This window comes from Vulpes lagopus, chromosome 9, assembly GCF_018345385.1.
Source record: "Vulpes lagopus strain Blue_001 chromosome 9, ASM1834538v1, whole genome shotgun sequence".
Classification (NCBI taxonomy): domain Eukaryota; kingdom Metazoa; phylum Chordata; class Mammalia; order Carnivora; family Canidae; genus Vulpes; species Vulpes lagopus.
In genome coordinates this window covers 30,187,271-30,213,253 of record NC_054832.1, presented here as the reverse complement: position 1 = coordinate 30,213,253, position 25,983 = coordinate 30,187,271, and the positions used below count along the sequence as shown (strand labels likewise).

The 25,983-nt window shown below is 38.4% G+C and overlaps 1 protein-coding gene across 2 annotated transcripts in view; it reads right to left on the bottom strand.

The window, feature by feature from the left end:
• Positions 1 to 25,983, bottom strand: part of ANGPT1 (angiopoietin 1) — a 251,120-nt gene that overhangs the window by 82,897 nt on the left and 142,240 nt on the right. For both annotated transcript variants that reach the window (XM_041768997.1, XM_041768998.1), the window contains exons 2-3: positions 22,637 to 22,792; positions 4,261 to 4,382 (exon numbers count right to left, since the gene is read on the bottom strand). In XM_041768997.1, coding sequence (XP_041624931.1) covers positions 4,261 to 4,382; positions 22,637 to 22,792 — 278 coding nt within the window. The remainder of the gene's footprint in view (positions 1 to 4,260; positions 4,383 to 22,636; positions 22,793 to 25,983) is intronic.

Below are 25,983 nucleotides of genomic sequence, written 5' to 3'. Positions count from 1 at the left end.
TATCAGGAAAGCCCAAGTGCTCTATCTTTGTATATGTAAGATGCCCATTTCCTTCCTGTATACCCTAGTGAGGCAGAAAATTTTTTCTGGAATATTTTTTCACCTGGCTGTGCTGCCATCTTGGAGAAAGTTGAGGTTAAGTCAGAGATGGGCAGGTGTCCTGATCAGTTCACCAAACTTTTAGATGAAAAGATTCAGCTCAAGGGATTCGCATTATATCTTTCCCTGTTCCTTTCCCTTTTCTATTGTCTTGAGCTAACCTGGCAGGAAACATGCTTGAAGAATCTAATAAAAGTTGACAATTATATGTTCCACTTTGTGATCCAACCCCCTATGTGCAAGGTAAATATTAATGCTTCCTATTTCTTGGGTTCTTGGTTGATAATTTCAATTATATGGGCCAATTACTGATCTTGTACTTCCAAATATTGTTTCCTTGAGGTAAGAAACAAAACCATTTTGAGATTAGGATAGCATCCAACAAAAGAAAAAAAAAAGCAATTCCTAAAGAAAGCAAACTCGAAGCTTCTTGGAGTCACCCCCCACTAGATTGCTAGGAAAACAAATAGTAGAGCAAATGTTGCTAATCCTATTCTTGCTTTGTGCCTTTGGCCATTTAGGGGATAAAGAAGTGAATCTAATGAGGCCAAAAATCCTTTTTCAACCCTACAAGTGATGCATTTAATTTGTCAGGATGTAAATCAGCAGGACCTCTCAGCATGATTGTGTAGTATAATCCTGTCCATAAAATATTCCTCCTTGTTCTGCCAAAGAAGTGGTGGACCCTCCTAAGGGCCAGCTCACTGACTTGGCAGCTGAGGCTCCATCATACTCAAAGCTGGTAAGTCACACATCCAGACACAACTCCTGACATTCCATGGGGAGGAAGCAAAGCTTAATTTAGATAATCCCCTTTGCAAAGTGTATTAGCTGATCCAAACCAGACCTGACCAACTAAAGGCATGTTGTTCCTACATTTCAGAGATGCCTTAATGTAGAAAGAGCTCCTTGCTACATTTGGAAAATTAAGACTCATTTAAGGAATAGGTGGGGATAATCAATAAACTTCTTTAAAAATATATAAATATATATATAAGTCATGTTTGATTTGACCTTCTATCTACTTGAATGGTATGGGGAGGTATTTCTTTGTGGCTCTAGAAAATGCTTGGCAGAGTTCCTGAATTCCATTTCATATATGGAAATAAACAATAATAATAAGCAGAATAGGGAAAGTATGCTATATATCACAAAAGTATATTTTTGGTTTTTTAAAAAGTAAAACACTTTACTCTAAGTGGTTCGTAGAATATACCTGGTTTAAAAATAAATGTTCCACCAACACTCCATTAAATACATTTGACCCTTTCACAGGAAGGCACAGATAACTACAGAGATACAACAATGTCAGGAGATACAGCACATTGATAGAAAAATACCCCCAGCAACCCCAGGTAAAGTACTGCTACACTTGAGCATCAAAAAAGAAAGGAGTGCAATGTAGGAGTAAAAGATGCATGTAAGTTCTTGTCAGCGTGAGCACAGAGATAAATTTCAAGTTAAATCCTAAATCTCTGAATTCCTTGTGAAATACCTATATTTCTGGCAAAGGGAATTGTTAGAACTCTGAAAAAATTATCACTAGCAATAAGTGTTGTGATTTGTATATACAAGACCTCAATTTTTCCTTAGAAATTAGAATTTAATATAGGAAAAATATTCATCAGCAGAAGGCATGTATGTGCTAGGATTAGGAATGAGATTCCTCTGAGTACTCATGGCACATGGAGAAGCCTCCTTTTCTTTACCTGCAGCAGAGAGAGCTCTTTTGAGGTCTTGAACCTTGACTCAGCTTTACAGATGGAACAGAGAGAGCAACTTTGAAGCAGTTTCCCTTAAACAAACAATTAAACAATTTGATGGTGAAAATTCCATAGTAGGAAATGATACTAGGTGTCATATCAAGAATTATGATGGAAAAACAAAATACCCATTTCCATGATCTGGAAATAAGGCAGAGGGGGTATATTTTTTTAAAAAAATATAAAGAGAAGAAGAAAGAAAGAAAGAAAGAAAGAAAGAAAGAAAGAAAGAAAGAGAGAGAGAAAGAAAGAAGAAAGAAAGAAAAGAAAGAAAGAAAGAAAGAAAGAAAAAAAGAAAGAAAGAAAGAAAGAAAGAAAGAAAGAAAGAAAGAAAAAGAAAACAAAATAAAGAATGAATATGAGAAGGAAGGTGGGAAAGAGAAAGAGAGACACACGGTACTGGGGTGGAGTTGGGGGCCGAGAGTGTGAGCAAGCTTGAGTACAAGTGACACTTAAGGGCAGCATTTGTTTTTGTAGTTAAGAGTGAGACCTTTCAGTCCTCCCAGTTTTTTTTAATGGTATCCTGACAGCTCAAGTGTCAGATGCAGACCAAGAGATAATACACATATCAGCAGGGGAAGAATTGAAGAATGTAGATTCATGCTGACAACTTTTTAAGAGATAAATCATCTGTGGTAACATACTTGGTAAGAGACTTAAACCACCCTAGGTTACACCTTATAATGAAATACCATGCAGTTATTAAAAATGATATTAGAGGGATATTTATTCATGAGAATTGATATTTCCAAAGAAGGCAGGCTAAAAAGTATGTACAGCATGACGCAGCTTTCTATAAAAAATATATTTATATATAATATATGGCAACACATGCAGCTTTCTCAATGTGACAGGATTATGATTTTTAATTTTATTTTGTGTACGTTCTCTCTTTTCTCCAATAAGTGTGTTATTTTATGTAATTATAGAAACAACCTAAAGATAAGGTAAAGTTGACAATGTTTTACGGTTCATTCCCAGACAAAGCTTTCACAATAGCATCTTGAAATATATGACTATAAAGGGGTTGACTTTTCGCAACAATGTTAAAGTGTGGTGGGATGGTTGGTGTAAAATATACCTGCTCCATGTATATGTCTGGTTACTGTGAAACAGCAGTAGGATAAATGGTACTTTTCAGCAGGATTTTCAATTCCAAAACATTTCATTATGCAACCAGTTCAGGGTCAAGTCCTGTCAAGTTTATTTATAGTTATACAGTTTACCCCACGACACAGTACAAAGATAAATAAATGTAAAATTTAGAAATACAAGTCATAGAGCATACGTGACCCCTTTCAGACTCTAAATCAACAGCCAGGGTTATCTTCTTCATGTAAAAGCTTCATTATAATTGTTGTCATTAAGGGCCACTTTTAGTGTAAAGTTGGGGAATCCTTTTAGGTTGTAGATAGTAGTATTGAGAGACCATGTGCTACAGTGCAAAGAGCAGGACTAAGGAGAAAGAAGCCTGGATTACATTCCCAGTTTACCATTAGCAAGCTGTTATAACCTTGGACAAATTACTCACTTCTACTGACTGCCCCTCATCTATAAAATAAGAGAACTAGCAGTCCTCTTAGGGGCCTTCCTAGTTTGGAACATGGAAATTAGTTCCAATGACATAAGGTATTTAACTCCTTTCTAGCAACACAATGCTCTTTAAATCAATATGTACATAAATAAGAACTGGGACTTCTTCAAGTCATCCAAATGGCCAGGAGGCAGTTAATAAGCAATACATTTGTCCTACAGAGGTCAGTGCTTTGACTGAATTGTCCATCATGAATGGCAATGACTTCGAAATGATATAGACTATATGTCATCTCAAGATCTCTAAGTCTCATTTCACTACTTGTGATGTATACAAAACACATCTATAAAACTAAACAAAGTCTTATATCCAGAGTAAGTGGCTTTAAATGTGGGAAAGAGGATGGTGAGCAACTCCTGAATTATCCATATAGGTAAATAATTTTCTGAGAAAAATAATATTTGCTTATTGTGCAAGATCTCTGAATTTAACAATCTTGTAGCTCTATATAAGCCTAAGGATAGGTAGATTGACAATTCATGTTATAGAGGCTCAGAGACTGTTTTCTTCTCTATTGCTATAGATTTCATTCTGCTGAAAATTGTTAATATTTTGTCACTGAACTTAGTCACAGAATCAATTTTTGTGGCTATGATGGGATTTGTACAACTAAACATTAGATAAATTATGCCTAAAAGCTATAAAAAGCAAATATTTCAAGAGTATAAGCATTAGTATTATTTGTGTTCCATTAAATTGTCTTTATATTTCCTTTTTTGCAAACCACCTCAATCTTTTAAGTTGACAGAGGTGAAGGATAAAAATAAGTACATATGTAAATATTTGGAATACGACAATCCTCACCTGTTTTTCTCATGAATCTTTAGGATTTCATTTGTCTGTTGAAGAAGCTGCTTCTCTAGCTTGTATGTTGATAATGAATTCTCTAGCAGTTGTATTTCAAGTCGAGAAGTTTGATTTAGTACCTCAAGATAAAAGATAAAAGATAAAAACATTTCAAACTTCAATCACAAAGAGTGAAAATAATTTTTGTTTTTTTTATTTAGCAGTGTTTTCTTTTAAAATAGTATTTCTTCCAAAATAATTAATTAAATGGTCTACAGTATACTAATTAATTCTTTACAATGTGTCTTAAACATGACATTCGAGATTGAGGTTGCAAATGAATGAGAAAATTGAGTTGTTAAATCCATTTTTATATTTAAATTTTCATGTCCTAAATCCCTAAGATATTCTACTTTGCTTGTTGCTTTATATGCCTATTATCCCCAATATTGATATACATACTATCTCTGAGATAATATGAGACAGTGCAAGATCTTAGATATTGTGTATAATTAATAACTAATAGGAAAGTAAAATCTTCCCACTTCGATTTCTCACCCTAGAAAAACCAATTACAAATGTGCAACAACTCTTGACATAGTTTATACAAATTCATGACCACAGAGTTACTGATATCTGTTAGGTCAGGCCACTCTTCGAAATATCATATCATTTCACAGACATGGGCACATGCTAAGAGAGGACTTGTTACCATAACTTTATAAATGAAGAAATGGAGGTTCAGACAGATGCCAAAATCCACACAGGAACCAAAGGAAGAACTGGGTTTCAAATCCAGACCATGTGACTCTAATTTTAATGCTCTATACAGAAAACTAAAATGGTTAGTTAAACCATCCTGGGTCTTAATCTAAAGAAATGAAGTAACCAGGAATCCAGATAGCACTGAACACAAATTGTACTTATCCTTTCAACCACAGTATACTGGGTGCTCTAGAATGTTCAACTTATCTTGAATCACCAAGACTCATGTTGCTAGTCAGGTTTTAATATAACGTGAGTCTGTGAGCCAAAAATGCAAACCTATCCATCCTCCAAGCAAACACTGCACACTGCAATCCTGTAAGATGCCCTCAAACTGTGCCAATGTTTTTGTGCCTCCCTGTCTCTGTTCTGTCCACTTCCCACTCCACTTTCTTTAAGGAAGATAAAAAGGGCAAGGACAAAAGTATAATTAGCTTTAAAAGCTTCCTATGTCATTTGAAAATTTTTACCACTTTTCTTAGAACTACTTTTTGAAAGGGAGCTGGAAAACCTTCTGGAGACTCAATATCGATCTAAAGGTCCACCCCTAAAAATGACATCATTAGAGTTTTCCTCCTTTTTGCAGTAGGTCTAAACCTGGGATTATATCAGATGCACATAACCTTTTCAAAACATACCAATATGACTAGGGCTTGACTTGGATTATAAGAGGTTGTGGGGGAAAGGGATGTATTTGCAAGGGACCAGGACAAGGGCTAGGATGAGATGAGAAAAGCAATTGCCTCAATTGTAGTTTAAGGAAGTGTCAAAAAAACTCGGTAATCTAGATAGTATTTTAATGCAACATTTTGAATATCAAAATTAATGCAAAATAATCCATGTTGAATGTAGCATAATTTTAAAATAAAGATAGGATCTGGGGATCCCTGGGTGGCGCAGCGGTTTGGCGCCTGCCTTTGGCCCAGGGCGCGATCCTGGAGACCCGGGATCGAATCCCACGTCAGGCTCCCGGTGCATGGAGCCTGCTTCTCCCTCTGCCTGTGTCTCTGCCTCTCTCTATCTCTCTGTGACTATCATAAATAAATAAAAATTAAAAATAAAATAAAATAAAATAAAATAAAGATAGGATCTGCTTCTGCATATTTATATTAAGTTTTGCATGACTTGATCCGTCTCTCCTCACCCTAGTCCCAACCCCCGGGGGTGGCAGGGTGCGGGTGAGGTGGAGGGTAAATGAGTGAAGGAGAGAATGGCAAGATGGGACATTTGTGCTTTTAAAAAGTTCTAAGGTTTTAGGATTCATTTTTACAATTGCCATAAATATAGATCTGAAAGCCAGTTCAAACATTATTACTACTAATCAATACTTAGACTTGTGGAGAGGTTCAGAGTTTTAAAAAATATTTTCCTATTCTCACTTCATTTGAGGAAAAACAGGAGCAAGAGGACCTGGGATTTGAAGACAGAATTGGGAACAGCACAGAAGACAAAATGGTAGACAACCTAAAGACTGGGGAGACACCAAAGGTAACTTTGAACTGTTGAACATAGTTTTACAAGTTTGTTGTTTGTTTATTAACTAGAATTACAATTTATAAAATAATTAAATAGGGGATGAGACATCTGGATCTTTTGGTGACACTTGGAACAGTGACAGTGCTTAGCACAGAGAAGACAATATTGACTGAATGAATGAAAGGTATGTTGTCTCACTGAATCAGGCATATTATTTGCAGTTAAACAAAGTCCCTTATTTTCCCTTATTCACCATTCTCTCTCATCACACTTTCTGAGACTCTCAAAGACCAAAATTTTTATTTTACAAAGAATAAAAGCTATTTTTCCATGTCTGTAAAGAACATAAGAGAATCCTAAGAACAGAAGGAATTATCAAAAATTGAAAATGAAGCTGTCTGTATCTAAATCCAGAGACCACAACAGCTCCTAATTTTTCTTCACTTTGTCCTACCTCTAGTCTGTTTGCTACATTACACCAGAGTGATCTTTTTAAAAACAGAAATTGGGCAGCCCCGGTGGCTCAGCGGTTTAGTGCCACCTTCAGCCCAGGGCCTGATCCTGGAGACCCAGGATGAAGTCCCACATCAGGCTCCCTGCATGGAGCCTGCTTCTCCCTCTGCCTGTGTCTCTACCTCTCTCACTCTCTCTCTCTCTCTGTCTCTCTCTCTCTCATGAATAAATAAAATCTTTTTAAAAATAAATAAAAACATAAATCATGGGTGCCTAGATTGTTCAGGCAGTTAAACATCCTACTCTTGATTTCGGCTCAGGTCATGATCTCAGAGTCCTGAGATAGATCCCCGCCAGAGGATCTCCCTGCTCAGTGGAGAGTCTGCTTGAGATTCTTTCCTTCTGCCCCTCTCCCTGCTCATGCTCTCTCTTTCTCTCTAATAAATAAATCTTTAATAAAAACATAAATTACATTATGTCATTGCCAATATTAAATATGCAAATGGCTTTTCTTTGCAATCACAATAAATTCCAAAGTTCTTAGCAAGGCCCACAAGGTCTTACATGATTAGAACCCTGCTTACTTCTCAGATCTCATCCTGCCACTCCCCTCCTTGTTTAAATCACATTGGCCATGTTTTACCACCTCAGCCTGTCAGATTCATTTCTTCCTCATGGCCTTTGCAGTGGAAGTTGCCCATCCCTTCCCAGATGCATGGCTGATTTCTTATTCAATTCTTGCTTAGAGAGGCCCTTCCTGGCCATTGTCTGTAATATAACTCCCCATCATCCTCCATCAAGTCATCCTGTTTTATTGTCTTTAAAAAATCATCACTATTGGAAATTATCCTGTCTGTTCACTCCTTTGATGCTTCTCTACCCCATGAGGATGTCAGTTACACACAGGAAGAACTGACTATTCCATCTGGAGCCCTCCAAATTGCCAGGGCCCAGCATGGGGTCTAGCACACTGGCACAGTCAGAGCTACTTGTTGGATGATAGGCTAGACAATGGACAATGAGTTATTTTTTAAGTTGGGTCAATGTCAGAGAGAAGGTGCAAGCCACATGAATGTTAAGTGGGACTTCAATGATAACAATCTAAAACCTAAATCTAAAGCAGGTTCTGAATGTAGGAGGAGAGAGACAAATCCCAAATCTCACTTAGTCCAGTCTAGGTGTCAGGTCATCTTCGGCCACTTTTGAGCATAAATGACAATCCCTTCTGTTCTTTACCCATCACCTTGACCAATTAGCTACTTTATTTCAATTCTCTCTCCACTGATGTATTAAAATAGGCCTGAAGTTAAAAAATGAGCAACTGAGAGAACTGCACAGGAAACTATGATGAATTGACCACTTTTTTGCCACATGTCTATGAAACTTGTTGCTCAGCAATAACCTAAGTGTTCCATTAAAATGACAAAAGTCATTTTATTCGTTAACCTAAATACATTCCAAAGCACATCTCTGCCAATAAAGAAGGAAGGAAGGAAGGAAGGAAGGAAGGAAGGAAAGAAAGAAAAGAAAGAAAGAAGAAAAGAAGAAAGAAGAAAGAAAGAAAGAAAGAAAGAAGAAAGAGAAAGAAAGAAAGAAAGAAAGAAAGAAGGAAGAAAGAAAGAAAGAAAGAAAGAAAGAAAGAAAGAAAGAAAGAAAGAAAGAAAGAAAGAATTAAAGAGAAGGAGGGAGGGAGGAAGAGGAGAAGAGAGGAGAGGTGAGGTGAGGCAAGGCAAGGCAAGGCGAGCAAAGAATATTTGAAAAAAGCTCCTAAGAAACAATTTTAAATCTTAAAATTTTCAGAATATACCACAGAGTAAGAAAGACAAGGCTTGAAACTGACGACTTATAGACTCTAAGATGTTACCTCTTCATTGAAAAATAAACTAAAATTGGGGCATCTGGGTGGCACAGCTGGTTCAGCTTCTGACTCTTGGTTTTAACTTAGGTTGTGATCTCAGCGTTGTGACATCGAGTACCACATCTGGTTCTGTGCTCAGGGCAGAGTCTGCTTAAGAATTTCTCTCCCTCCTCCTCTCCCCGTCTGCCTGATCTCTCTCTCTCTCTCAAATAAATAAATCTTAAAAAAAATAAACTAAAATTTAAAAATAAAAATGGCTAGTTTCTCAAACCAAGTAAATTAGAGAATTTAGCTTCTCTTTAATATTTTTAAGAGTGGCTATGATCTTCCTTAAAAGGAAAATCTCCCTTGAAAGAAATTTTCTTTCGCCAGCATATATATTAACTTTGAAATCAGCCTTGTTTGTGGTTTGTACTTCCTTTTAATTATGTTTTAAACAAAAAATATAACACAAAGTATGATGCCTTGGCAATTAGATTTTTACAAAAAAATAAAGGCAGCTACATGTTCAAGGAATTAGAAGATCGCCATTTTAAAAAACTAGTGAGGGATCTCTGGGTGGCTCAGCGGTTTGGCGCCTGCTTTTGGCCCAGGGCATGGTCCTGGAGCCCCGGGATGGAGTCCCGAGTCCCGCGTTGAGCTCCTGGCATGGAGCCTGCTTCTCCCTCCTCCTGTGTTTCTGCCTCTCTCTCTCTCTCTCTATCATGAATAAATAAATAAATTTTAAAGAAAAAAAAATAAAAAATAAAAAACTAATGAAATGATTTATGTGGTCAGTGATAGGCAGTGTAACAAAGTACCACTTTCTAGGTGACCTGTTAATTTCCAAGAGGAGAATGGACAACTAAGATGGAGAGATGTGGAGGCTTCTATGCTAACCCAGTTAAAACAGCATCACTGAAAGCATCAGCTGGGTGGCTCAGTTAGTTAAGTGTCTTATTCTTGATTTCAGCTCAGGTCATGATCCCTGGGTCATGGGATTGTCCCCCTCACCATTTGGCTCTACATTCAATTTGGAGTCTGTTTGTCCTTCTCGTTCTGCTCTTCCCCCCATTCACGCACACATTCTCTGTCAAAAATAAATAAATAAAATTTTTAAAAAAAATAACATCACTCAGAATATGATAAGCTGGCAATTGTGCTTCCTGATGAGATGTAACAGGAAATAACAAGTAATTCTATAAAGTACTCCTACTACCATGTTCAATTCAATTTAATTGACCCTTTAGCCTTAACTTCCAGTTTAAAGAAAAACCATGGGGAATGAATGAGTAAATTATAATGCATCATATAGAAATTCTCAGAAAAGTTCGGGAATATGGGTCGGTTTACAAGAACAATTGGTCTGGTTTCTTAAAAACCTCAAGAAAAAAAATATTGGAAGATTGCTCAAGATTAAAAGGGACTATTACATCTTAAAAGCTATAATGCCTATAAAATTTTTGGTATAACAATTGAGTAAATTTGAATGTGAAAGTTAGGTAATCTGAGAGAATTATTGTTAATCTTAGTTATAATAATGTTCTAGAATTAATACCACATTATTACATGTAGTATTTTATATTTTATTTGTATTATATACAACTATATATTAAATTTGCAACATAATCAAAATCTCATTGAGTTACAGAGTTTAGTAGGGATAACACTTATATTACAGAGCTAATCCACAGAGGAGTTAGATTGGAACCCAGGTAGTTTGTCTCTGAGTCTGACTTCTTTCCTATTGGCCCATGTAGCTGTACACAAGCAGCTTCTCTCTGGCTAAGAAAGGGACCGCCCCTCAATCAATAACAACTGCTATCAAAATAGTTTCTTTCATATCACCGTGATATTTTCTGCTTGTTGCAGCTAATGGCACCCGACTTCTCTCCCCACTCCAACACCAAACTAACACTACAAAGCAGAAAAGTGGCCAAATTTCTCTTGCTCCTTAGAGTACAGAGAAAATTCTGTCATGTGATGTTCTTAGTCAATCAGAATAACTGCAACAGAGCATTTCTGTTCAAAGTCTAATTCTGACCCATCAGTTATTTATGGGTATATATATAGCAATCAATATACAACCTTTAGGTTATTACCTTTGGTCTTGGGAGCATTGGGTTGAAGTCTACAGAAATTAAGGGACTAATATTAGTTCATATAACCATTTTGACATGCATTTATTAAGAGCCTATGGTGTATCAAGTGCTATTTTAAGTCCTAAGGATAGAGCAGTGAACAAGACAGACAAAATCCTTGCTCTCTTGAAGTTGTACCCTAATACAAGGGTTGGATAGCTTTTTCTATAAAGGGTCAGATAGTAAATAGATTGGTGGGCCCTATGGTTTCTAGTACTCAACTCTCTGCCTGTTTATTGGGAAAGCAGCAATATACAACATATAAATGAATGAGTGTAGCTGTGTTCAATAAAGATTTTATTTACAAAAAGATTGCAATTCAAATTTGACCTGTTGGTCATAGTTCACTGAGACCTCTTCAAATGGGTCATCAAACGCTTTTTCCAGACCTTGTGAAAAAGTTAATTACCACAGTATTTTCCTTAGATAACCCATTAGTAAATTTATTTTACTGCCATTTTAACTAGGCCAAGGTTAAATATTTATTCAGCTATTCTCTTTTCAAGTTAAAGAGATCTAGTGGCTCAACTTTGAGAGCTGCCCTTTTAAATCCATTTCTGTCAGGAGATTGATGCTCATTGATTAAACTGTTCCTGAACTGGCTTAAATTTGCAAATGTACAATTGAAGTCCAAACAACAGGTGTGATAGTTCGTGACCTCTGATAAGCAGATGATAAAGTGAGATTAGATAAGAAATGCAAGAAATTTGTTAGGGGAAATGCCTGTAAGGGAAAATTTGGAAGAAGATGTAGTCATCCAGGAGCACCTTCTGATTAACACGCAGGTCTAATCACAGTAAAGAAGAAAGGGAAGGAGAAGAGACTGAGTGAAAGCCATAGCCTCCAGGGCAGTTGTGAGAAAGTTCAGCAAGGCTAAAGGAAGGCCTTAGCCAAAGCCATGTGTCAAGGGAGTCCAAGAGTTCCCAGGAGCAGGCTAAGTATCAACTACCACAATGTGTCACTGGGTAGTGGTGGCCACTGGGAATTGTACCTTCTGTACCAGCACAGAGATGGATTTCAGAACACAGCAGCTGGGGCCTCTGGTCAATGACACCCCCACAGTAGGAGATGGGAAAGGTGCATTTTTATGGCTATACAAACAGGCTCCACAGCTAATTTTCTTTGATGAAAAACTGAGAAAGAAATGGGTTAGACAAGTTTTGCTACATTAATTCAAGTAAGCTCACTAAGGATAAGGACTGTTTTACTTGTTATTGTATTCTGTACCATATCTATTAAAATCTCTTTCTTTCATCAAGGAGATACCCAAAATATACCTTTTAAAATTTGGTTAAGTTCCATTCCTAAACCTATGGTTCCTATATAAATAATTATAAATTAGAGGAAACTTAGCCTAAATGTCTAAGGAACTGCCCCATAGTTATACCACCAGCAAGTGGCAAGGACAACATCAGATTCCAGAATCACATGACATGATTTGTAGGCACATGGTAAAATGGCAATAGTTGGTGGCATCAGCGCAACAGTGACAACAGCAATGTCTTTATCACTTACAGAAAACATGCAGTTGCTGCTACTAGGTTCACTTTACTTTGGTTTTATCTGATTCCCATCTTACCCTCTTCTTGGACCCATTTAGTGTCTATAAGAGAGAAGTGAATCCTGAGAAGGGTAGAATAGAGAGAGAGCCAATAAAGAAAACATGTAGACTCTGATGTCAGACTTCCTGTGGTCAAATCTTTGCTCTAACATTTACTACTAGCTGTTTCACCCAGGATAAATTGCTTCTCCTCTCTAGATTTCAGTTTTCACACCTTTAAATGAGGGATGGTGTTAGTACCTACCCCATACAATTTTTATTAAATTACTAAATAGCTAATATATATGAAATTGCTTAGAACAAAGCTGAACACCAATTATTAGAGGTGAATCTTAATGGAGCTTGTCTATTAGGACATCTCTAATCAAAATTGCCCTGAGGTAGAAGCCAGAAATGGACTTAGGTGACAAGAAGTGACATAATGATGTCTGAAACTAACTCCCTCATAGGGCATATTCAGAAAGAATACCTGGAAGTAAAGGAGATGTTGGCACTAACTGATAACAGAGTGAGAAAAACCCTGCAAGCGAGACTAAGGAGGAAGGTACAGGTATCAGGTGCTGACACCTGATTCTCACCGCAGTGGCTGGCAGGGTTATTTAGATGTGCTCATTATCTGTTTCTTATCTGATTATGATGCTTACTGAACACACAAGTATTTTTAAATGCATTACAGTAAAACCATGTTTTGGCTACCTTTTGTTACATTCAAGTCTAGAAGGTCTAGAGAGAGGACCAGAAAGCACTAAGCTACTTATCTTTATAACACCAATCATCATGTAAAAGTTAGAACACAAAAATATATCACAAAACCATTGTTATAAGTTCCCAAACTGGGAACCCTGGGTGGTGCAGCGGTTTGGCGCCTGCCTTTGTCCCAGGGCGCGATCCTGAAGACCCGGAATCGAATCCCATGTCGGGCTCCCGGTGCATGGAGCCTGCTTCTCCCTCTGCCTATGTCTCTGCCTCTCTCTCTCTCTGTGACTATCATAAAAATTAAAAAAAAAAAATTGGGGGGGGAGGGGCAAGATGGCGGCAGAGTAGGGTCTCCAAGTCACCTGTCCTCATCAAATTACCTAGAAAACCATCCAATCATCCTGAAAATCTACGAATTCGGCCTGAGATTTAAAGAGAGACCAGCTGGAACGCCACAGTGAGAAGAGTTCCCGCTTCTATCAAGGTAGGAAGACGGGGAAAAAGAAATAAAGACACAAAAGGGCTCCAAGGGGGAGGGGCCCCGCGAGGAGCCGGGCTGAGGCCGGGGCGAGTGTCCCCAGGACAGGAGAGCCCCGTCCCGGAGGAGCAGGAGCTGCACCGACCTTCCCCGCGGAAAGGGGCTCCCCGGGAATTGGAGCAGGATCCCCAGAAAGGCGGGGATGCCCTCGGGCTCCCTGGGACAGTAACAGAGGAACTGCGCCCCGGAGATGCGCCGAGCTCCCTAAGGGCTGCAGCGCTCGGCGGGACCCGGAGCAGCTCGGAGGGGCTGGGGCGGCGGCTCCGCGGAGGGGGCTGCGCGGCTCCGGGAACAGCTCCGAGGGGCTCGAGCGGCGGCTCCGCGGAGGGGGCTGCGGGGCGGGAGCGCGAATCCAACAGCGCAGGCTCCGGAGCACAGGGCGCCGGGACACAGCCCAGGACCCGGCCTCCCCCGGGACAGGCAGAGGCCGGGAGGGCCCAGGACAGCAAGGACGCTCCTGCCTGGAACTGAGCAGATCAGCGGCCCCGCCCCGGAGCCCCCAGGCCCTGCAGACGGAGAGCCCCGGAGCTACTGCGGGGGCTGACTCCAGGGTCCCAGAGCTGCCCCCGCCACTGTGGCTTCCTCCCGGGGCCTCACGGGGCAAACACCCCCCACTGAGCCCTGCACCAGGCAGGGGCAGAGCAGCTCCCCCAAGTGCTCACACCTGAGAATCAGCACAGCAGGCCCCTCCCCCAGAAGACCAGCGACACGGACCAGTTCCAGGGGAAGTCAAGGGACTTAAAGTACACAGAATCGGAAGATACTCCCCCGTGTTTTTTGTTTTTGTTTTTTTGTTTTTGTTTTTTTTTTTTGTTTTGTTTTGTGCTTTTTTTCTCTCTTTCTTCTTGATTTCTGATTGCTTCCCCCACCCCACCCCACCCTTTTTTTCTATTCTCTCCTTTCTTTCTTTTTCTTTCTTTTTCTTCTCTTTTTCCCTTTTTTCTTCTTTCTCTTTTTTCTTTTTCTCTTTTCTTTCCTTCTCTCTCTTTTTCTCCTTTTCCCAATACAACTTGTTTTTGGCCACTCTGCACTGAGCAAAATGACTAGAAGGAAAACCTCACCTCAAAAGAAAGAATCAGAACCAGTCCTCTCTCCCACAGAGTTACAAAATCCGGATTACAATTCAATGTCAGAAAGCCAATTCAGAAGCACTATTTTACAGCTACTGGTGGCTCTAGAAAAAACCATAAAGGACTCAAGAGACTTCATGACTGCAGAATTTAGATCCAATCAGGCAGAAATTAAAAATCAATTAAATGAGATGCAATCCAAGCTAGAAGTCCTAACGATGAGGGTTAACGAGGTGGAAGAACGAGTGAGTGACATAGAAGACAAGTTGATGGCAAAGAGGGAAACTGAGGAAAAAAGAGACAAGCAATTAAAAGATCATGAGGATAGATTAAGGGAAATAAATGACAGCCTGAGGAAGAAAAACCTATGTTTAATTGGGGTTCCTGAGGGCGCCGAAAGGGACAGAGGGCCAGAATATGTATTTGAACAAATCCTAGCTGAAAACTTTCCTAATCTGGGAAGGGAAACAGGCATTCAGATCCAGGAAATAGAGAGATCCCCCCCTAAAATCAACAAAAACCGTTCAACACCTCGACATTTAATAGTGAAGCTTGCAAATCCCAAAGATAAGGAGAAGATCCTTAAAGCAGCAAGAGAAAAAAAGTCCCTGACTTTTATGGGGAGGAATATTAGGGTAACAGCAGACCTCTCCACAGAGACCTGGCAGGCCAGAAAGGGCTGGCAGGATATATTCAGGGTCCTAAATGAGAAGAACATGCAACCAAGAATACTTTATCCAGCAAGGCTTTCATTCAAAATGGAAGGAGAGATAAAGAGCTTCCAAGACAGGCAGGAACTGAAAGAATATGTAACCTCCAAACCAGCTCTGCAAGAAATTTTAAGGGGGACTCTTAAAATTCCCCTTTAAGAAGAAGTTCAGTGGAACAATCCACAAAAACAAGGACTGAGTAGATATGATGACACTAAACTCATATCTATCAATAGTAACTCTGAACATGAACGGGCTTAATGACCCCATCAAAAGGCGCAGGGTTTCAGACTGGATAAAAAAGCAGGACCCATCTATTTGCTGTCTACAAGAGACTCATTTTAGACAGAAGGACACCTACAACCTGAAAATAAAAGGTTGGAGAACCATTTACCATTCAAATGGTCCTCAAAAGAAAGCAGGGGTTGCCATCCTTATATCAGATAAATTAAAATTTACCCCAAAGACTATAGTGAGAGATGAAGAGGGACACTATCTCATACTCAAAGGATCTATCCAACAAGAGGACTTAACAATCCTCAATATATATGCCCCGAATGTGGGAGCTGCCAAATATTTAAACCAATTAATAACCAAACTGAAGAAATACCTTGATAATAATACACTTATACTTGGTGACTTCAATCTAGCTCTTTCTACCCTGGATAGGTCTTCTAAGCACAACATCTCCAAAGAAACGAGAGCTTTAAATGATACACTGGACCAGATGGATTTCACAGATATCTACAGAACTTTACATCCAAACTCAACTGAATACACATTCTTCTCAAGTGCACATGGAACTTTCTCCAGAATAGACCACATACTGGGTCACAAATCGGGTCTGAACCGATACCAAAAGATCGGGATAGTCCCCTGTATATTCTCAGACCATAATGCCTTGAAATTAGAACTTAATCACAACAAGAAGTTTGGAAGGACCACAAACACGTGGAGGTTAAGGACCATCCTGCTAAAAGATGAAAAGGTCAACCAGGAAATTAAGGAAGAATTAAAAAGATTCATGGAAACTAATGAGAATGAAGATACAACCGTTCAAAATCTTTGGGATGCAGCAAAAGCAGTCCTGAGGGGGAAATACATCGCAATACAAGCATCCATTCAAAAACTGGAAAGATCTCAAATTCAAAAGCTCACCTTACACATAAAGGAACTAGAGAAAAAGCAACAAATAGACCCCACCCCCAGCAGAAGAAGACAGTTAATTAAAATTCGAGCAGAACTCAATGATATCGAGACCAAAAGAACTGTGGAACAGATCAACAGAACCAGGAGTTGGTTCTTTGAAAGAATTAATAAGATAGATAAACCATTAGCCAACCTTATTAAAAAGAAGAGAGAGAAGACTCAAATTAATAAAATCATGAATGAGAAAGGGGACATCACTACCAACACCAAGGAAATACAAACGATTTTAAAAACATATTATGAACAGCTGTACGCCAATAAATTAGGAAATCTAGAAGAAATGGAAGCATTCCTGGAAAGCCACAAACTACCAAAACTGGAGCAGGAAGAAATAGAAAACCTGAACAGGCCAATAACCAGGGAGGAAATTGAAGCAGTCATCAAAAACCTCCCAAGACACAAGAGTCCAGGGCCAGATGGCTTCCCAGGGGAATTCTATCAAACGTTTAAAGAAGAAATCATACCTATTCTACTAAAGCTGTTTGGAAAGATAGAAAGAGATGGAGTACTTCCAAATTCGTTCTATGAGGCCAGCATCACCTTAATTCCGAAACCAGACAAAGACCCCACCAAAAAGGAGAATTACAGACCAATATCCCTGATGAACATGGATGCAAAAATTCTCAACAAGATACTAGCCAATAGGATCCAATAACACATTAAGAAAATTATTCACCATGACCAAGTAGGATTTATCCCTGGGACACAAGGCTGGTTCAACACTTGTAAAACCATCAATGTGATTCATCATATCAGCAAGAGAAAAACCAAGAACCATATGATCCTCTCATTAGATGCAGAGAAAGCATTTGACAAAATACAGCATCCATTCCTGATCAAAACCCTTCAGAGTGTTGGGATAGAGGGAACTTTCCTCGACATCTTAAAAGCCATTTATGAAAAGCCCACAGCAAATATCATTCTCAATGGGGAAGCACTGGGAGCCTTTCCCTTAAGATCAGGAACAAGACAGGGATGTCCACTCTCACCACTGCTGTTCAACATAGTTCTGGAAGTCCTCGCCTCAGCAATCAGACAACAAAAAGACATTAAAGGCATTCAAATTGGCAAAGAAGAAGTCAAACTCTCCCTCTTCGCCGATGACATGATACTCTACATAGAAAACCCAAAAGCCTCCACCCCAAGATTGCTAGAACTCATACGGCAATTTGGTAGCGTGGCAGGATACAAAATCAATGCCCAGAAATCAATGGCATTTCTATACACTAACAATGAGACTGAAGAAAGAGAAATTAAGGAGTCAATCCCATTTACAATTGCACCCAAAAGCATAAGATACCTAGGAATAAACCTAACCAAAGAGGTAAAAGATCTATACCCTAAAAACTATAGAACACTTCTGAAAGAAATTGAGGAAGACACAAAGAGATGGAAAAATGTTCCATGCTCATGGATTGGCAGAATTAATATTGTAAAAATGTCAATGTTACCCAGGGCAATTTATACGTTTAATGCAATCCCTATCAAAATACCATGGACTTTCTTCAGAGAGTTAGAACAAATTATTTTAAGATTTGTGTGGAATCAGAAAAGACCCCGAATAGCCAGGGGAATTTTAAAAAAGAAAACCATAGCTGGGGGCATCACAATGCCAGATTTCAGGTTGTACTACAAAGCTGTGGTCATCAAGACAGTGTGGTACTGGCACAAAAACAGACACATAGATCAATGGAACAGAATAGAGAACCCAGAAGTGGACCCTGAAATGTACGGTCATCTAATATTCGATAAAGGAGGAAAGACTATCCATTGGAAGAAAGACAGTCTCTTCAATAAATGGTGCTGGGAAAATTGGACATCCACATGCAGAAGAATGAAACTGGACCACTCTCTTTAACCATACACAAAGATAAACTCAAAATGGATGAGAGATCTAAATGTGAGACAAGATTCCATCAAAATCCTAGAGGAGAACACAGGCAACACCCTTTTTGAACTCGGCCACAGTAACTTCTTGCAAGATACATCCACAAAGGCAAAAGAAACAAAAGCAAAAATGAACTATTGGGACTTCATCAAGATAAGAAGCTTTTGCACAGCAAAGGATACAGTCAACAAAACTAAAAGACAACCTACAGAATGGGAGAAGGTATTTGCAAATGACATATCAGATAAAGGGCTAGTTTCCAAAATCTATAAAGAACTTATTAAACTCAACAGCAAAGAAACAAACAATCCAATCATGAAATGGGCAAAAGACATGAAGAGAAATCTCACAGAGGAAGACATGGACATGGCCAACAAGCACATGAGAAAATGCTCTGCATCACTTGCCATTAGGGAAATACAAATCAAAACCACAATGAGATACCACCTCACACCAGTGAGAATGGGGAAAATTAACAAGGCAGGAAACAACAAATGTTGGAGAGGATGCGGAGAAAAGGGAACCCTCTTACACTGTTGGTGGGAATGTGAACTGGTGCAGCCACTCTGGAAAACTGTGTGGAGGTTCCTCAAAGAGTTAAAAATAGACCTGCCCTACAACCCAGCAATTGCACTGTTGGGGATTTACCCCACAGATACAGATGCAATGAAACACATATAGCAGCAATGTCCACAATAGCCAAACTGTGGATGGAGCCTCGGTGTCCATCGAAAGATGAATGGATAAAGAAGATGTGGTTTATGTATACAATTGAATATTACTCAGCAATTAGAAATGACAAATACCCACCATTTGCTTCAACGTGGATGGAACTGGAGGGTATTATGCTGAGTGAAATAAGTCAATCGGAGAAGGACAAACAGTGTATGTTCTCATTCATTTGGGGAATATGAATAATAATGAAAGGGAATATAAAGGAAGGGAAAAGAAATGTTGGGAAATATCAGGAAGGGAGACAGAACATAAAGACTCCTAACTCGGGGAAACGAACTAGGGGTGGTGGAAGGGGAGGTGGGCGGGTGTTGGAGGGGAATGGGTGACGGGCACTGAGGTGGACACTTGACGGGATGAACACTGGGTGTTTTTCTGTATGTTGGTAAATTGAACACCAATAAAAGTTAATAAAAAAAATAAAAATAAAAATAAATCTCAGGTCGAAAAAAAAATAAAAATAAAAAAAATAAAAAAATAAAAATAAAATTTTTTTTAAGTTCCCAAACTAACTGAGAACTGGAAATCAGTTTATGAAAAGCAACACATACCTATGTGAAACAAAATAGGATTAATATGGGAGCAAAAACCTAAAAGCATACCTGCATAGCACAAAAGGATCTACTGGTCCTTCTTTATAAAAAATATGTAATATGAAAAAATAGAGTGCATTTAGATTAAGGAATAATTTAGGATTCCTTTTGTAAATTTGCCCCTGAATCCGTACTTGAGTGCCCCTAAATGGTCATGTCTAAGTAGTACATGTTCTGTTGCAAAGGGTCAACTAAATAACACATGTATATACATTTACATGAAAATGTTTTGGAGCATGACAGCTCTACAGATAGCACAGACAATTGGACGACATTAAAACGAAGATGAACACTCAGGATTTACTTCTTTTTTTTTTTTTTTTTTTAAGAAAAAGGTTTTATTTATTTATTCATAGAGGTGCAGAGAGAGAGAGAGGCAGAGACACAGGCAGAGGGAGAAGCAGGCCCCACGCAGAGAGCCCGACGCGGGACTCAATCCAGGGTCTCCTGATCACGCCCTTGGCTGCAGACGGCGCTAAACCGCTGCGCCACCGTGACTGCCCAGGATTTACTTCTTAATGTAGGAAGTAGTTGGTCTGAGCCATTGTCTTCCTTCTCTACCTCCCCCTCATGGGAAGTTCTGACAGATCTGTGATTTTTAAGATATTTTCCAGGTTTTAGCTGTCTTAAAATTTTTCTTGGTGCATCTAATAAATTTTTATTGGCCTCTAATGACTATTTAGTTTTAGCTGTTCCTCACAGAGAGGTTTTTTTTTTTTTTCCTATGAATTTTCTGTACTCTTTTCCATAAGTACCTATCTCTTAGCCTTAAGGGTCCAGAACAAGTTGTTATCTCTTAAAATCTTACATAGCATGCATCTTAACAGTTGGTGGAGATTAATATGCTGATGGTGGGATTCCCCCCATTCCAACATACACAACTCCAATTCCTAGGTGGAAAGAGAACAAAAACAACTCAAAACGATTTGGGGGATAGAAAAAATAAACCCCTGTCATGTAGGTCATTCAATCTTATAACATAAATGAATAAAAATTTCAAATGTTCACTCAAGTATGGTAGTACTAACTGTGTTGCTCCAGTTTTTGAATATGTAGAATGCTTTGTAGAAGATGGTGAGAGATTCTGTTCTTATAAAAATAAGAGAAAATAAACTCCTATCATTTATACTACCAGAAGTCCATGTTTGCAGATCACCAAGCTTGCTTCGTATGATGATAAATGATTAAATAAAGTCTCAGACTTTTTAGTTATAATATGTAGTCTTCCCTTTCTCATTGCCTATGGTTATCTGATAATAGGGTGCAGCGAAAAATATTTTCCAAAGTCCATGTGATCCACTTCTCCAGTATAATCCACATTTAAATTATTATTTAATTAGTCTAATTATTAGCATTACTAATCAAAAGGGATAGAAAAGCAAAAAATTGAGAATGCCCCCACCTGAGTGCCAGATTCAGTTCACTAGCTATACCAATATAAGAAAACTGTTCAAACTTTTCTGACCTCTGTCAGCTTTAAATGGTTTTCATAAAAATCATTTGTACCTGGGAAAGTTGCTTGTATAATATATAATTCTGTATCCATATAAACTGTCATTGTTATTTATATTTAAATATCATTATATGATCTATGACACCATTAACAGAAATGAAATAAAATAGAAATAGGGTTGCATCTTGTTTTTGAATTATATTATTAAAATTAATTTAAATAAGGAGGCCATTAGACTGAGGTGGCTCTAATGCCTTGGTAACCTACATAAGTAAACCGAAGCCTAAAGCAAAGTCAGTACATTTAAATCCAAGCAAATAAAAGTTAAAAACAATCAATTACAGCCAACCAGGATCCCTCAAATAAGGCAACTGGCTACAGTCAGTCAAATGATTGCTTTGCTTTGCTTCTGTATCTTCTCTATTCAAGCCTTTCCCTTAGCTCCCACAGTAGAGTTCTCCTAACCACTTTGAGCTAAGTGCTGCTCATTATGAGTTGATGGATGCCCAAATAAATTCTTGAAAATTCTGATGTGCTTCAGTTTGTCTTTTAACAATATATTTCAGCTTTGCTTCCAGAAATCAATTACACTGAGATACACTTATCCTCTGGGTTTCAGAATGGTAAATTAAATAACCATTTCCATAGTGAAAAGGGGACCGAGAGATCATCTTCATATCATCAAAAATATTTCCACTAAACTGTAACGTTAGGTTTGTGACTGATGATTAAAGGGCATTTTACTAATATGTACTGAAATAAGTATGACTGTAAAATGAGTTTTAATTGACTTCTCATAAAATCATGAATAAAAGAATCTACACATTGCTGATCAGTTCATTTGGATTTCCCTGCTTGTCGCCTGAATGCACCAAACCTCTGCAGGTGCCGTTGTGGCTAGTGTCTTACTAGAGATGAAACAGGACAGGTCAAAAATGTACATCAAAGGCACCAATTTGACCCAAATGGCTATTCTGTTTGACACATATCATATCACAGTTGGTAGCTGCGGTGTTTGTTTGAATTTCAATGCTGATTAAGCCCTTTGCCAGTCCTGTTTTTGCAAACATGCAAAGCTAAATATACCAATCCTCGTTAAATAAAAGAAACATGCATAGCACGTCAAGCAGTCATTGTTGTTATTACCAATAAACAAAAATGTATATGTTTCCCCAATCTCAGTGATGAAATGTGCTCTGTGTTTATGGAGAAAGCTAAAGGGGAAAAAATCTTCTCAGTTAAGAGTTTGTCGACTCTGGCCCAGGGGTGTACCTGGGTCTCAACATCTGTCAGCTTTCTGGTCTGCTCTGCAGTCTGAGAGAGGAGGCTGGTTCCTATCTCGAGCATGGTGGCCGTGTGGTTCTGAACTGCATTCTGCTGTATCTGGGCCATCTCCGACTTCATATTTTCCACAATGTAATTCTCAATCTGCAGGAGATAAAGGACAAAACATACTACATTATAAGCAAAGTCTCTCAGTTGGAGCATGTAATATTTACAATGACAAAACAAGACACAGCTGGCAAATTAGCCATCTGGCAGGGATCCTCTGCATTTCTGGGAGTTGGGAAAATGGGAGCAGAGCACACAGGAACCTAGTGGCTAACAAACTCCTAATATACTGATACATAGATATAATCATGACAATGATAATGAAAATTTGTACGTGGATAGTGCTTTCATGTTTTCTACAACTCCTTCAACCCTCACAGCAAAGATGTGAGTGAGGCACAGATGGCCTCATTGTTTTTTATGGGGTTTTTTGTTTGTTTGTTTTATTTGTAGCTGAGGAAACAGAATTAGACAAAGGTCAATTGATGAGCCCAAGGTCACCCAGCAAGAATGCAGCAGTGTTTGCACGATATTTAAATCAGTCTTGGTTCTCTGGTCTTTTCCTTATACCATACTGACCAGTCATCTTTGAGAGAAATTCGGCCTCCTGCTTTCATTTCTGTAATGAAAAGTAAAAGACCATGCTAGGTTAGGGGAATTACACAAGCAGTGGGAGGAGGGCAGATGCCCAAAACACAGCTTTTAAGGGAATGGTAAAGTGTAGGCAACAATATACTAAATGGGCTGCAGAGCCACAGAGCCAGCTAAAACCATTCTCTGTGCTCCTTGGAAAGCTAAAAAAAAAAAAAAAAAAAAAAAAAAAAAAAAAAAAGGCACTGTGAAAGTATAACCCATAATGCAGCATTTACCCTCCTCACCTTGGGTAACATTTAGTCCTCTATGGTGCCATCTTAGAGAATACTATGGTTGTAAAATAAATTGTTCCATGGGGGCCTGGAAGAATTATTAAGTGACTTACTGGGAGGGAGGCTGCTAGACACCAGAGAGAATAAAGTTGAGCATAAGCACTGTTAGAAAAATATAGAAGAAGCCTACACCTTCCTGTCAGTGCACTCAATCCACCATCCTCCCTGCCCCCACATACACACACACTGTGTGGTGACTACATTTTATTACCCAATTACACATATATGGGGAAATTGCATCCCAGAGAAGTCAGGTCCAAGGCCACACACCACAAAAACAGCCAGACTTGGATTTCAATACTGAAGTCCTTAACTTTCATACCAACACTCTTAAACACTTGATAGCTCTGCCAAGTTGTGCTTCACAAACCGGGTTCCAAATCATTAACAGCTACGTGATTTTTACTGATTTAGTGAACCATAATAGATCCACTATTTTATAATCCATAGAAACATTATTGTCATGTAATAAATATAATCTAAAACTAAATTCCCCTTTGTGAAAGTTTGGCAACTCACTTTCTAACACCATCTTTTGCTTATTTCTATTTATCAAACATAAATCTGCCCCAAGTGAAAGAAAACGAAAGGTCAGAATCAAACTCATATTGTTATAAATAAATTCTGACTATGTTCTTGGTCAATATAAAGTAACTCTCCTTCATTCTTTATGTTTAGATTAGAAGTAGAGGGGGGGAAATCAACCTACATTTATTAGAAAACAAATACAACATAGGTTAGAATAAATATCTATAAATTATCTTGACAAAATGTAAGATCTCTAACTTGGGTTTATTCCAATTGCGCTAGAATATTCAAACAATGATGGAAAGGTAGTGGAAACAAGGATAGGTCAAAGCATCAGATATCTGTTGTTTTGGATTCTGTATCACGTTTCCTTTCTCCTCATAACATCTTTTAACTTTTTGGGGGGGAAATTGTGAAAGGGTATATTATCAAAAATGACAGGTAAATCTCCATCATGGTGTTAATATCCACCATATATAGCTGGCATTTATCAATTGTGTATGTGGTAGGCTCTGAACTAAGAGCTTTCTCTTTATAACAGCACTTAAACCTTACAACAAGTTTACATGGTAGGTATTGTTACAGCTGCTTTATAAATGAGACTACTGAGGCCTAGAAAATCCACAGCAATGTACCCAAAAGAAACAATAACTCAACTCCCAATGCCAAAATCCATGTTCTCAATCTCTAACCTATTCAGCTTAGCACTATTTAACTACTCTGTGCATTTTATTGTGTAGCTCCTCAACCTTGTATATTTATCAAAATTACATGAGAAGCATTTTTAAAATGCAGATGAATGTATGACATACCAGAGCTTTGAATCAGAATTTTCAAGGGTATATACTAAACAACTATATATCTTAAAATCTTCCCAATGTAATTCTGACTTAGGCAAAGACCAGTGCTTCTCAAAGTGTGGTCCACAGAATAACTGTGTATATGAGACCTGTTTGTGAACAGTCTGTCATGAAATGAAGAAACTGTGCCAGACTTCAAATTATCTATGTCGCAAAGCACACTGTTTCTACAAATATAGTATGTACGTGTGTGTGCTTGTATCTGTGTATAGGAGTAAGACATTCTCAATGAAGAAAATGATGCTCTAAAGCTTTTGCTCACATTCTGAAGTTTCTTACCTTGTTTGCAAAATGAAAACAATTTCCTTGAATAGCAGTGATTTAGATCACCAAACTTATTCAGTGTCACACACCGTGCTTATCAAGAAAGTTCAAATAACAACTTGGTTTCCTACGTAGATTTCTCTACTGAGAGACAATTCACTGATAAGTGAGCTCCAATAAAGATCTGCCTGATAATTATACATCAATTTCTTTCTTTCTCCCCCCCCCCTTAGGTAGGCTCTATGCCCAATGTGGGCTTGAACTCATAATCCTGAAATCAAGAGTTGCATGTTCTACCAACTGAGCTAGCTAGGCATCCCTATATACCAATTTCTTATGCAGTTGGTTAGTGGGAGTTATTTCCCAGAGCTTAACTTGCTCTGGGTGTAATATAATCATGTGTTTCATTCTCCATAAAGGAGGACACCATCTGGGACAGGGTTAGTACATCAAGGTTCAGCTACTTCTTTGTGATCCTATCTTTGTTAGCTTCTATCTATTCTGTATTAATGCTTTTTTTTTTTTCTGTGAAGTTAACACCAGCAAAGTAAAAGAGCTACTTTATGTAGGCATTCATCCCAATTCTGCTGACCTGTTGTAGCAATATAGTAGGTCTCTTACCTATACTAAAATTCTTATTTGGGCTGCCGTGATTAGTAACATGTCTATAACTCTAGTTAATTATTTTTTAATCAAGTGGGGCTGCTCT